The sequence below is a fragment of the Cucurbita pepo genome, chromosome 5 (genome assembly GCF_057944985.1).
Source record: "Cucurbita pepo subsp. pepo isolate OVF chromosome 5, ASM5794498v1, whole genome shotgun sequence".
Lineage (NCBI taxonomy): Eukaryota > Viridiplantae > Streptophyta > Magnoliopsida > Cucurbitales > Cucurbitaceae > Cucurbita > Cucurbita pepo.
Window position 1 is genome coordinate 17,592,318 of NC_141802.1, and position 13,682 is coordinate 17,605,999.

Sequence of the window (13,682 nt, forward strand, 5' to 3'; positions counted from 1 at the left end):
GCACCAAAAACAAAGTGGAAGAAAAAACTCCCATGTAAAATGGATCAAATAACTCACTTTTACCATTTCACACCAAGAATCTCTCTCAAAAACTTCACTCAGCAGCAAAGGGCAAGATGATTCAGTACAAACATGATATGGTTTGAACAAATAAGAAAAAACTAAAGTACATGACAGTTCCTTATTGCTTTCAAAAGCAAAAACAATCCCAAATCGCCACAAGAATAACTCAGCTGTATCCTTCATGAAAACCTATAACCCTTTTTCTTTCATTAATGGAAAAATCATGGAAGCAAAATCATAAACTAAAAAGGACAAGTGATTGACTCTACTCTCTACCCATATAAACTTCTGTAAGACAAACCGTCACCCCAAAATCGATATAATGAATCCGGGTAGGTACTCGAAACGACCACATGAAAGGAAAGGATTGGGAACTATATGAGCACCAACACACTATCTCAACATATCTCCCCTGTACAACATTGATTGCTCCCCTTCAGCTGCTTTCATTTCAAGTGCTGTCTCAAACCTGTATAAGGATGTGCAATTATCTTCAAGCTTCAACCAATAAGGCATTTTAGTAAGAGCTACGACACACAAGACAAGGCACAAAGCGACCGTTGGTTTCGAGACAGAATTTGAAGCATATATTTGAGAAGAATGGTTGCTGAAGTAAATTGATAAACGTTGTCCTATACTTGATATTTCGATAGTTTGTCCCTCACAGAAGGTTCTAGAGAAGAAATATACTGGTCCCATCCACCACCATTTATCAGCATCTGCCAAATAGACATTCATATGATCATTAATACTGTACACTAGGATCATTATACTATTACAAGTTATAGGAACATAATTATCAAGACAAAGAAAAGAACACAAAGGGCCCCTAAGAATGGTCCAGCCACAAGTGGGGGAAGTACCAGCCAGCCTAATCCATAGCCATCCATCTTAACTCTTAAATCAGATAAAGGAAATCTACCAGTTTATAACACATTCCATAGTTCGGTCTTTCTTTCAGTACCGACGATTTAAACAATATTTGCCTTAAAATGGGAGACGGGGAATGGTCAGAAGTAGCTTAGTACCAACCTGTTTATAGCCATGCAGAACCTGGCACACTTCATTATGAAGATCTTGACTCCTTATTTCCTGCAGGAAATAAGTTCGGTTTAGGAATACGTAGTCCCTCATAACAAAGATCAAGTAATATCAAATATTGATGAACGAAGTCTCGATGCTTACATGCCAACTAGCAATGGCTTTGCACATATAAGCAAGTGAACTTAGTGCCCCTGACGGATTTGATTTAGCCTGAAAGTAGCAAAGATATAGTAATTATTAATCAGAAACATATGAAGTATCGCTATAAACTCGAGGGGCTTACCAGAGCACAAAGACCTCGGAAAGCATCCTCTTTTTCTACGTCGTCACGTATCCTGCCAGTATAATAGAAAGCTCAATCCATGCTAAAAAATACAATGGATTAAAAAGAAAAAGGAAAAAATACTTGGTTCGCTCTTTCTTAGTGACAAACTGAATAAAAACAATCAGAAGTTAACAATTTTGTCTAAGCCTTTATCACAACATTCATAAAGTAGAGAAAACCTTACATGGATAAAGCAGTGCACCATGGTTGCATGAAATGTTCCATATGTGGTGACACTAGCTGCGGACAAACCCATGCAATCCTTCCAAGTGTAATTGCACTATTTTCTACCAGAGATTTATTTAGCTCCTGCATAGCTCAAAGATATTAAATTAAATAATAATGAGCATGCTAAATACGTGCATGCGAGCACAAACATTAAATATCCCTCCTCAAGATGCAAGGAACAGTCTTTACACGGCTGAATTTTTCTCTCATTGAACTGAAACAATATAAAAAGTCTACCCCTTGTCACATATGTTTCAAGTTCTTGGTGAACAAAAGGCTCATCAGTGCATAACAAACAAACTAAGAAGCATGACATAGATATGAGACACAAATACAACATGATATGCACACGGTGACTCGACAATTTGTAAAAAATTAGAACATAGACACAACAAGGACACATTTATTAAAATATACATTTTTAAAATTATATATTAATTTTATACATGAAAATTCCAAATGAATAAGTTAATGTATTTATATATTTAAAAAAAATGAGTAGTGTGATTCACTCTCAAATTTTATTATTTTTGTCCTATATTATTATGTCTATTTAGTATACTTGTTTGTTAACACGTATCTATTGTGCAAACAAGTGTGTTTGATACGTGTCCAACAAGTGTCAGACTATCCAAATGTCTGACATGAACACGCTAACCAAGCTAAAGTGTATGTGTTTTTTAACACAAATAATGAGACATGTTAGTGCAAAATTAAGGGGACCATCACCTGTGCATGTTGAAGAATTGGGACCAAGCTTGAAATCACTGTCATAACGACTGGAGAAATTTCTTGGTGTACCTAAACCAATAAAAATGTCAATTAATGTAAAATTGTTGCTTACAAATTCCATTTCCCAACAAGAAGATCGACATGGAACGTGCAACGCAATACCAGATTTTCTAATCTTAATCACCATACAGGAAAATAAAATAATATGATATCATAATTCAGAAACCTAGAAATTCAGAAGAACACACTTAGGGTTGTGGTAGTGCAACCAGAACTGGCAAATAGGATCCAAGAACCTTATTGACTTGGTGAATTTTGGGCTTCTCTTCAAGCTATTGCTTGAAAGAATTCCTTAACGAGTACTATTAGCATTATAGTAAAGGATAGTGTTGAATTTCCAGGTTGAGGATGTTTTACCATCAGATGCATTACATCGAACTTATAAAAGAAAAATCCTCCTACCATTTTTTTAAGGCATGATCTTTGCCCAAAGCCAAATATATACTTAAATAGTCACAATATGAAGCCTGTGAGAAGATAAACGCCCATACGAGCTTGAAGTACTGTGTGTGTGTGTGTGTGAAAACCTACACATACCTTAATAGCTAATTCTCCAATTGCCCAGCAGGCATTGTTAGCCACAGAAACAATTTCCTTCAGCTTGGGAGTGTCCTGTGCAGAAAACGTATCAGACTAGTACAATAACTTCAAATTATAAACGCAAATAATAACGTAGATTATTTACCAGTTGCTTTGCTGCAGCGGTAAGAAATTCTGACAAACGTGGTAGCAAATGAACGTGGCATACCTAACCACAAAAATATGAATAAAGCATAAACACAATAGAAAAATATCAAGAGACACTGTCGAACATCGAAGCTTCATCCATGCAAATGACGTTGCAAATGGGCATGGCATACTGAGCAGTCAACAACTCTTGTGCAATCTCCACCACCAAAGGGTAAGCAAAGAATGGAACATTCATTTGAAAACAAATAAGAATAATGGGAGCAACTTTTCAATGGAGAATACACACACCACACACTTGTACTGACACACGCATGTACATATTTGTGGGGAGTTCGTTGAGGTTCAAAATTTGAATAACCTACTAAACTTGAAGGAGCAAAAGGAAAACAATCCAAGAGATCAATCCAGGTTCTTACTCTTCCAAGATCCCCAAGCAATGCAAAGGCACTCTGTCGGACATCAGAAGCTTCATCCATGCAACATTGCAGGAGCAAGTCCCTCAGATTGCTTTGAGAAACCTGATGGAAATTCAAATGTCACATGCAAAGAAGTTCAGAATATATTGGCGTAGTTCATTCAATTACTATTAGAAGGCAGAGCATTCACATTTTATCTAAGAAATATACAATAGCATAGTAATGAAACAGACACTAAGCACCAACAGAATTTATCAACATCTGACAACATCAACCCTTTTTAAATTCTTATAGATGGATCACAAAAAAAAAAAAAAAAAAAAACAGAAGATGAAGAAGAAGCAAATGCTTTGTTTAGAATATAATTACCAAACTTTCTACCCCACTGCCAAGACCCTCGGCAAGTCCTGAAAGAAGATCAAGACAGCATACAATAAACTCTTTATCGTATTGAACCCCAGCAGAAGCGGGATTGAGCTGCAATAGGAAATCAAGTTAACATCTTAGGAAGATGGATCAAACGATTCAAGCAGAGTATTGCAACCAGCAGAGATAAATTCTTTACTTCAAACTTAATCGCACATATCATCAAGGAGCAACCAAACTTAGTATAATGTTAAATGAGAAGAGTGGGGTTGAGAGGGGGAAAAACCAACGAAGATGGAATGCAAACACAGGAGTCAACATACTGAATACCAAGTTGTTTCAAATCGAAATTGAAAAGAGACTACACCCTGCACTGATATAAGCGAAACAAAATATCTGGCTGCTATCATTTAGGTTCTAATCTGTTTCTAGAACAAAAAAAACGATCATTAAGTTATCAATCTAACCAAAAGTTACTTGCAGTGGTTTAGCAGAAGTCTCTATCTGTTTTGGAGGCTTAGGACTTGAAATCTCGGCCTTGAAAAAAATTGGCAATAAGAAATCTAATGGAAGAAGAAAGTGAGGAGTTTAGATGTCTACTAAAATTATTGGAAGGTATATCTCTTGCCTCTAGAGTTGATAAAACGATTTTGAAGGAAAAACATAATAATTTCTCATTTTGTTGTTTGTTAACGCAATTTCTATCTTCAAAATTTGGAGAAAAGTTCAAATGTCAGCATGCCTGGTACAGTTGGATGGCTTAAATACAGCAACTGGATTACAAAAGATATGTCTTCTATGTTTTAAAATGGTCAATTAGTAAAGATTAAGCACAAATATGAGATAAAGCTCCATTATATTTTAGCATAGAGAAACACAAAGAAAAGAAGAGCAAACTAAAGCATACATTAAAGAGAGTAAAATAGGTATTTATTGAAAATCAATGATGAGGAAAACCTTTGCCATTTGTTGGGTCTGGATGATGCTTATGCATCTCTGAAACACAGGTTGAGCAAATTGGGCAAATCCAGCCCCCAAAGCCTAGAGAAAGGAAAGAAATTAATCATTTTCTCAAAAGTAGTGTTACGATGACTAATAGATAAGTAATCCAACTCTGGCTGAGTCCAAGTACAAAACATTTCAAGAAATGAAGCTTTCTCGCGCATTGAATCGAGATATATATATATATATGTACATAATCTTGAATTTCAATACACAGAATTTGAATGTAACAGCCAAAGCCCACCGCTAACAGATATTGTCCTCTTTGGGCTTTCCCTTTCGGGCTTCCCCTCAAGGCTTTAAAACGCGTCTGCTAGGGGAAGGTTTCCACACCCTTTATAAAGGGTGTTTCGTTCTCCTCCCCAACCAATGCGGGATATCACATTGAAGGTCCAGTATCTAGCATATGACATTCAAAATCCCCACTTGGGTTTCTCTGTGTTAGGTAAAACGGGGGGGGGGGGGGGGGGGGGGGGGGGGGGGGGGGGGGTGATGGTATCAATGATAAAGGGACCATCCATAACCCAGCTCACATTAAATGCCAAAAACCATTAGTCCAAAATGCTAATTTTTTTTTATATGAAACAATTTTAACAGAGGGGGTAGGAAGCCCAATCCAAAGGAGTTCTATGGAAAATGCTAATAAATGAGATTAAGCATTAAAAAAAACGAGTCAATAAACCAAAACACGAATAGACCTGTGCAATAGATGTGAAGCACTCCAACAATGGAAAAAGATCTTTGTCCGAGTTCGAAAGTTGCTGCCATTTGGCAATTAATGGCGGCATGAGAACATCAAGATAAGCAGGCTGCAATCACAACAAATCAAGTGAAATCATTCTTTGATGTACTGCATGCAGAATATAAAAATTATTGTACACGAAACAAGTTTCTGAGATACAAATTCATCAAAAGAAAAGGAGATGATAGGGTGAAACCATATGTTACCTGGTTTAGCTCCGCTCCAACAGCATCTGCTAAGGTTCCAATGGCATCATACACTATCCGTTGATTCCGTCTCTGCATAACACATATAAGCAAGTCAAATACATACAAGTTCAACAGAAGATAGTTTCCAACCCAGAAAGAAATAGAGCTTAAAATGTCAGCAGCACAAGTCTCTTTTTCTATCTAATCATTCAAAGAGGAAAGCATGAAGATAGTTAGCATACCTGGTACTTTCCAAAGGCACATACTAAGTGCTGTAATATATTTTCCAAATGTGGCGCCAACTCCTCTGCAGCTTCCTGCAAGTTACTAAACCCCAATCATGAACTATATACAGAATAATCTTTAGCAGGTGTAATGAAGTTTCAATAAAAGAACCTCCTCCAGCGTTGCAAAAGCAGAACAAGCTGCTTCTTGCACCCTCTTGTTGTTGTCCAATAATCTTCGTAAAAGTCCCATGAGAACTTTATCAAATTGTTCGTAGCCTTTCTGATTTTCAATGCCCTAAGATGGGAGAAAAAGTCAAATATGATACACATCGAACTCTTGCTTCGTAAACGTCCCATGAGAACATTATCAAACTGTTCAAATCCTCATGGACCCTAAAAACTCCACAGCACCACAAGTTTTCTCAAAGCACTCTAAATATTTCAATTTCGGTCCCAAAAATATCGAGTTTTCTATCTTCGGCATGGAATAGTCAAACCACAGGATTAATATTACCAAATAATTTAGAAAAAATAAGTATAGTATCTTTTACAAAATTTAAAAAGTATTGAAAAATAAATAAATAAACACCCAGAAACACATACCTGCACGATAAACTTGCTGAAACGAGAAAGTGTCCAACAAGATATACTCCTTATTAGAGGAAATTTATCATCTAAAAGAGGAATAAGAAATGTGACAATCTGCAATACAACACAACTTATTATTGAATATTCTACTTTCTAGGTCAAAAGGAAAGCACATGAGCAACATCAAATTATCAGAAACCACAACCTGCCAATTACGGGAGGAAATGAAACTATTGAAAATAATGAGCGTAACTGTTTAAAAACCTTCAATGCGAATATCATGGGAACTGTAAGTCATGAACATTGGCTGATTAAAATATATCACCTGTGGAAGATGAGGATAAAGTCCATTGATGCAACCTTCAGCTATGGCACCAAGAGCTAATACAGCAGCTTCCCTTTCTTTCCAGGCTTCATCACCTTTTGCGGATAAATTGACCTAATAGGAACCTCAGAGAAGTTCGTAAATCTGAATAAAATATCTAACAAGAAGAAATTGAGACTACGAAGAATTCATGGGCTCAATATATCAAACTCAATAAGTCTATAGCACTTACAACTCCCTTAGACCAAGTATTTTAACCGATTCATTAAAGTGAGATAAAGGCCAATATTAGTGACAAATGTCATTTAATGAGTATACACATCAAACCATAGCTTCGGAAAATAAGCAAAAGCCTAAAACTCATTTCAGTGATTAAACTGCTAAGCAAAAGCAGTTTGGGACAAGCATACCACAAAACGAAACATTACGAGGGGAAAAAAATTAACAAAAGGACACATAATTGAGAGAGGGGAAATAGAAGATAAGGTTCACATTGGATAGCCTGACTGACTGATGGATCGAAAGAAAATATAAACAAAAATAGTGAAACGGAAATATTCCACACCAGAGGTTCTGCTTTCTTTGCCTGATTATTTGCCTACCTCAACAATGGGCATCAATATAGGAAGAATTTCATCCCCAAACACATTTGAGAGAATATCAAGAGCTGCAGCACTGCATTTGCGCAAGTTCCAAATATTTACAATGTCATCATCCTGAATTATGCAAAGAAGTTGATATTAGAGGGGGGAAACTTAACCCAACAGAGGAAAGTAAGACATACAAGAAGACATTATCTGTTGACTGGAACCCATAAGCAAAAAATAAGAAAAATAGTAAAACAACGTACATCATCTTCTGCATTATCTGATCCATGTAACCTTGACGAATGGAACCGGGGTTTTAGATCCTGCAGTGCATAAATTCAGGCAAAATAATAATGAAGATGGCACCAGTAATTGTAGATAGCACGGGAATTCATCAAAAAGGCCATCAAGGTAATGAAACACTGGAATTTTCCAGTTAAGACCTCCAAAATTAACAATGAATGAGAGAAATCGTACCTGCTCCCGGTCTGGAAGAGATCCTTCTTCCTGCAAAAGCGAGTAGATGGAAGACACATCATGAACCATAAAATTGGCAATCATACATACACAAATAAACAAATTTAAGTATGACAATTCACCTCAGCCTCAAGAAGTGATTCATCGTCATCAGCATAAACCATATTTGACAATAGTGCCTACAGAAGTTGAAACATGCACGTAAAAAGTATTACAAACATCTCAACAGCAAGGTATTAAAAGGAAGAAAATATTTTTCTGAGCATGTGCCATACTGGAATTAAACGTGGCAAGAACTCTCTTAAGTTCTCGGGAGGTAATTGGGCATCACAATATGCAGACCTGCCAAGCATAACTTAAAATGAAACAGATCTAACAAAGAAAATAACCAACACAAATGAGAATAGACGGGGGTGGCTTTCAAAAGGAGTCATCATCCAACAGAAGTCTCAAAGGCCAAGGATGGAAGAAACATGAGTATTCATCAGGTTCATGATTTACCATGAATTACAATAGGGAGAAGAAAAAACGAAGTAGCAACCCTCTAATGATATAAAATTACAAAAAAGGGAAAGATTCCAGCTAAAAATATTGCAATGAGGAGGAATTCTAGTACAAAAAGAAAATGAAATGTGAGAAAAGAAATATTTACATAGACAAGAGACAATTATATTTAGAAATAAAAACAGGTGTTAAAGATGGGAGAGAAGAATAAAAGGCTATTGCTACAATCATCCATAATCAAAAGAATAGGCAAAGTACAAAGCTCTTGGGTGGTGGACATCCAAAGAGACGCCAAAAAGATTCATCTTCTTAATTTTCAAAAACTAAGGAATAAACCTTTTCATGGACTAGCTGCTTAACAACTTCAACCAAAAACTATAGGAAAAGTATGACACATTGGGGTATCTCCCTTGAAACTTTGGGATTTCAAGACTCATTTGCTTGTGGGACTCTAGTTAGGCTCTGTAGAACCACACATCCAGTTTCTACCATCCTGAAACCTCATGGACGTGTGGAATTACCTCCAAGGAGCACCAGGTCGTGTCCCCTCCACATCCTCAATCTAAGTGCAGCCTCCTAAACTGAAGGTTCCACCCTTTTTCATGCCCATTGTAACAATCTAATAACCAAATTTCCCCTTAATCCAACACACGCACACATCTTCCTTTTTATCCTATAAATTGTTTGTATTTTGCTACATGTTTCCTATAAAATAGATAATATTGTATCCTTGGATAACAATTTCCCTTAAAAACAAGGGCCACTCACTAAAAGGGGGAACAATGTGAGTTTTAAAGTATTTCAACGAAATCCCCAGAGATAATCGGCAAAAATGGACTAAATGTAAAGAGAATCCAACTCTTTTCCACCTTTCCACACAAAACATATTATGAGGATTAAGAAAAAATGAAAGGTAACAACTTTGAACGCGTCTTTCATATCTTAAGCAAAACCACCAAACAATGTACTGAAATTTCGAGTACCGAATGGTCTAATCAAAACCATGCAAGGCATACCATGGATATGAATGCTTTTTGAGCATGGTAATATCTTAAAAACCAAAATTCTTAATCTGGGTTGATAATGTAGGAAATGTGCAAGTAGCTTGAGAATCAGTTTCATATAAACTCTAAGCCAAAATTTTCTTGTTATTCAAGGACATTAAGACTAGATCACAAAAAAAAAAAAAAAAAAAAAAAAAAAAGAAAGAAAGAAAGAAAGAAAGAAAGAAGAGAAACATGATCAAAATAAGAAGCAACCTCATACACAAAATTAAAGCTGTACGAACAGGTATTAAACTATACCAGGCAAGACACAGAGGTGCATAGTTAACAAAGTGACAATTACCAAAATTCACATGCTTCAAGTGAAACTTCCTCATCAGCATCTTTATTGACTTGCAACATGTATTCGATTACATTCCGCAGGTGTGGCTGCAGAATCACATGATAAACAGTTTTTCATAAATAATGCAGCAATAAAAGACATCAATGTAGTTTAAAGAACGGAAAAATTAGTCGTCTAAAAAAGGAGGAAGTAGACAGAATCCAGCTCATATTTTCAGTCCAAGGAACAAAAGGCAGGAGGTGATTAAATAAAATACGGCACATAATTCAAACAAGGAACAAAGAGGAACCAACCTCCAAGAAAGTTGGGCGTACTTCAATAAGCTGTACAAATGCTTGACAAACCTGCTCGACATAGACACAAAGAAAGGACAAGGGTGTAAAGCTAACAATATTACTACTGCTACAACATACTTCATAATCTGAAAAAAAAAACAACTTAAAAACCCACAGTAATAGATGTCAAACAGATAATTCATTGCAGCATCCTAGTGCTGCATTGACTTTCTTCTATAAGAAACCAAAGGATTTAATTTACAAGCAAAACAGATCAGACAAAACACCATGATTAAGCAGGAAGCAGCTATAATAAAATATACGCCAGACACACAGAATAAAGCACTAACCAGCTTTCGCACTTCTGACGTAGGGTCATTAGCAAGAACAAATAAACCTTGAAGATACTGATCCATGGATACATATAGAGCCTACAATCATATATATTGTAACAACCAATGTCAACATAAGGATCGGAACAAGGTTCAAAATAAGTAAAATAACAAAATATCTCACATAATTATTACTTACAGTGGGCATCAGCATAATGTATTGATTCACAGAACTCAATGAAAGCTTTCTCAACGTAGCATGCGGAGACTGAAAGAACTGTTCAAAGAATATCCAAGCACAAGAATCAGGAAACAGAGTTTTAACTAGTAAAAAAAATAAACTGAACGATTTAACAGCTACGGATAGACAATGCTTCAATGCCAATTGAATCAATGGTAAGGAAACTATGAATAGAAAAATAGAGATACACAAGAGGGTACAAGATGACCATACCTGAAATAATCTAGGAAGAAATATGTTGATTGGGCGTTCAGACAATCCAGGTACATCCGAATCAAGCACTTGAGGTATATCTTCACAAATCTAAGCCATAAATTACAAAAAAGAAATATAATTGTCAAACCTTGGTAACACTCACCTTATCAAATTGCTGCCACATAAACTCAATATAAGGCTATGTTGCTGATCTTCATTAAAAGAGGTTGCATAAAAGATTGAAATTTCGAATGCCAATTGAACTTATTGAACTGTCCTAGTATACCCAATTTTAGCATGAACCAAAAGATCAAAGTGTACTCTGAAAAATTTTAATTTGCCTAAACCAAATTAATTCAATTTACAAACAAAACCAACCTTCCACAAGGAACAGTCTTATCTAAACATTGAACTTCACCATAGTCGTATAGAATAAAGAACGAACAATCATGTGACCAAAATTTTAGTCCTTGCATTTATACCTCTTAAAAATAGATAAGGTAAGATTTTAGGATAAAGAATAAAACCTTGGACAAAGCATCCATAGCACCTTCCATGTGATTCTGGTCTGTACTGTCTAAGCATTTTACAAGTGCTTGCAACAACTCAGGCCACCCCAATACTCCCCCTAGTTGAACAACAACACTGATGATGGTCCCGACCGTAGACCTGATATGTCTGTCTGCAGCTCCCATACACGGCAACAATTCAGATTTAATATACTGCTGAAAGACAGGAGACATCGACTTGTATGCATTTCTAAGGTTGTTTTTCAGAAACAAGCCTGCAGCTTGTCGAACCTCGACTGATTTACCCTGCAGAAAGTTCCAATCTATCAACTCAATTTCTGAATTCCAAAACAAGAATTTTATAAATCACAGGCTAAATCTACAAGCAACAATGATATTCTAAAACCAACACAGAGCTTTAAAATTTTTTCAATTTTATTGCGTGCGGCTACATGTATAGTAGAGAGCAGAAGGCACACTAGTTAAAAAGGCTATTGGCGATGAACTGAAGTCAAAAGCAAAGTTCAGCAGATCGGTTGCAACAAATTAAGATAATAGTCCACCAAAAAAAAACCCTTTGTCCTCGCGAATCAAGCTTCCACAGAACAAATATGACAATTATCCGTGAAGGGCACACGTTGGGGAGCAAACAGGCATTCCGTACGCATCAAGAGTACAACTCAAAAACTAAACAACCAATTTTAATCCCAACTCTACAATCACAAACCCAGAAGTCTCGAGAAGCCATTGGTCCAATCCAGTCAACCCCATCAACAACCGTTAAGCGAATTGCAAAAACATATAAACAAAAGCGCAAAAGAAGATAGAACAAGAAGAACCTCGGCGCGTGCAAGAATAAAAACGAGGTAATTATTGAAGTCAGGAAACTGCGAGTATTGCTGAAGTTGCTGCCAAATCTGGGACTTATCAGCATTCGATGAAGGGGAAATCTGCTGCTCGAGCAAGCCGCAGATCTCGTTGAACCCATTTTCCTGAGGTTGCCATGACACACTCGCCGCCATATCAATCGATTAGAACAAAAATAAAACAAACCCAATAGAGAACCAAAGCTGGAAATCAATGAAGACGTATAGAGATTAATAAATCAAAAGGGTTTAACGTGGCGTAGGCGGAGAGGCGCCGAAGCTTGCTTGAATTGAAAAATCAAGAGGAATGATGAAAGGGTTTTGGGAAGCGGCCGATGAGGGAAGAGAGCGAGCAAGCTATATAGGTGGGTCGGGTTACAATATCAGGCGCGAGTGCCAGTGTCGTCAAAATGATTGGAGACGACGAGAATTGGACGATTCCGCTGTCTTTTAACTTTAACACATTGGACCTTTTTAACGTTTTCTTTGGTAAATTGAAGAACACTTTTGTATTCTTCTTCCAATGTTTTGCTCCAAATTTGGTTTCATCTCTTTTTAAATTCTCTCTCGAACAAATAAATGTTCGAGATGTCGGGTAATCTTACAAATAATGTGGCGATGGTTTAGTCGGAATTGATACGATGATATTAAATAACGATGAATAGGACGTGACAGTGGATTACCTAAAAAGATAAAAAGTGTTAAAGCGTCGTAGTTTGTGTCAAATATGTTCTTGTATTTGTTCAGCTCGAGCTTAATTCAATTAGTTAAAACATGGATCGTCGACCCAGAGATCAAAAGTGTTCAAACTTTAGTTATCTCACGCGCACACGTGTCAAACCAAAAAAATTATTTTTGTACTTAAGTTGGTCGAGTTCAAAATTCAGTTGAAGTGTTAGAAATCCATGATTTCACGCTCCCTATAACCGCTTAACCTTTGGAGAAGAACTGCTACTTAAAAAAGAGTTTGGTTTTAAAGGACAATAAATAATAATATCTTAAAGTAACATTCAGAATCCCGTACCTAAAAAAACACGCATTTTCCAATCATGCCCTTTGTAAACTTCTATTCAATTTGTAATAAATGTGCGTGTTCTTTATGGGATCCCAATGTTATTTTAAGACCTTATTTATTTATTGACATTTTTCCTGTTAAGAGATGTCTATCCGTAGTTGCGGTTATGCCACTAGTCACTTTTGATTTAATAAGAGTTAATCAAATTAAATATCTTTAAGGTATATATAGATATATGCTCGTTGAGGCTAAATCGAGACATTATTTACAATGAGTGTTATTTGAGGCTAAATCGAGACATTATTTACAATGAGTGTTATTTAACAATGAATAGAAAT

The 13,682-nt window shown here is 36.2% G+C and overlaps 1 protein-coding gene across 1 annotated transcript; it reads right to left on the minus strand.

Moving 5' to 3' along the window:
- Positions 1–40: 40 nt before the first annotated feature.
- LOC111795193 (transportin-1) lies at positions 41–12,781 on the minus strand. The gene is made up of 29 exons (XM_023677476.2): positions 12,303–12,781; positions 11,482–11,769; positions 10,973–11,062; positions 10,718–10,795; positions 10,537–10,617; positions 10,205–10,255; positions 9,912–9,997; positions 8,336–8,402; positions 8,183–8,239; positions 8,061–8,090; positions 7,847–7,906; positions 7,599–7,712; positions 6,997–7,110; positions 6,687–6,785; positions 6,253–6,378; positions 6,099–6,173; positions 5,875–5,946; positions 5,625–5,735; positions 4,882–4,965; positions 3,928–4,035; positions 3,559–3,660; positions 3,138–3,200; positions 2,990–3,064; positions 2,390–2,461; positions 1,617–1,741; positions 1,391–1,442; positions 1,249–1,317; positions 1,096–1,155; positions 41–782 (listed from the first exon to the last, which is right to left on the minus strand). Exons 1-29 carry the CDS (start codon positions 12,483–12,485, stop codon positions 696–698), a joined length of 2,679 nt encoding a protein of 892 aa, XP_023533244.2. The 5' UTR covers positions 12,486–12,781; the 3' UTR covers positions 41–695.
- Between the last annotated feature and the right edge of the window lie 901 nt (positions 12,782–13,682).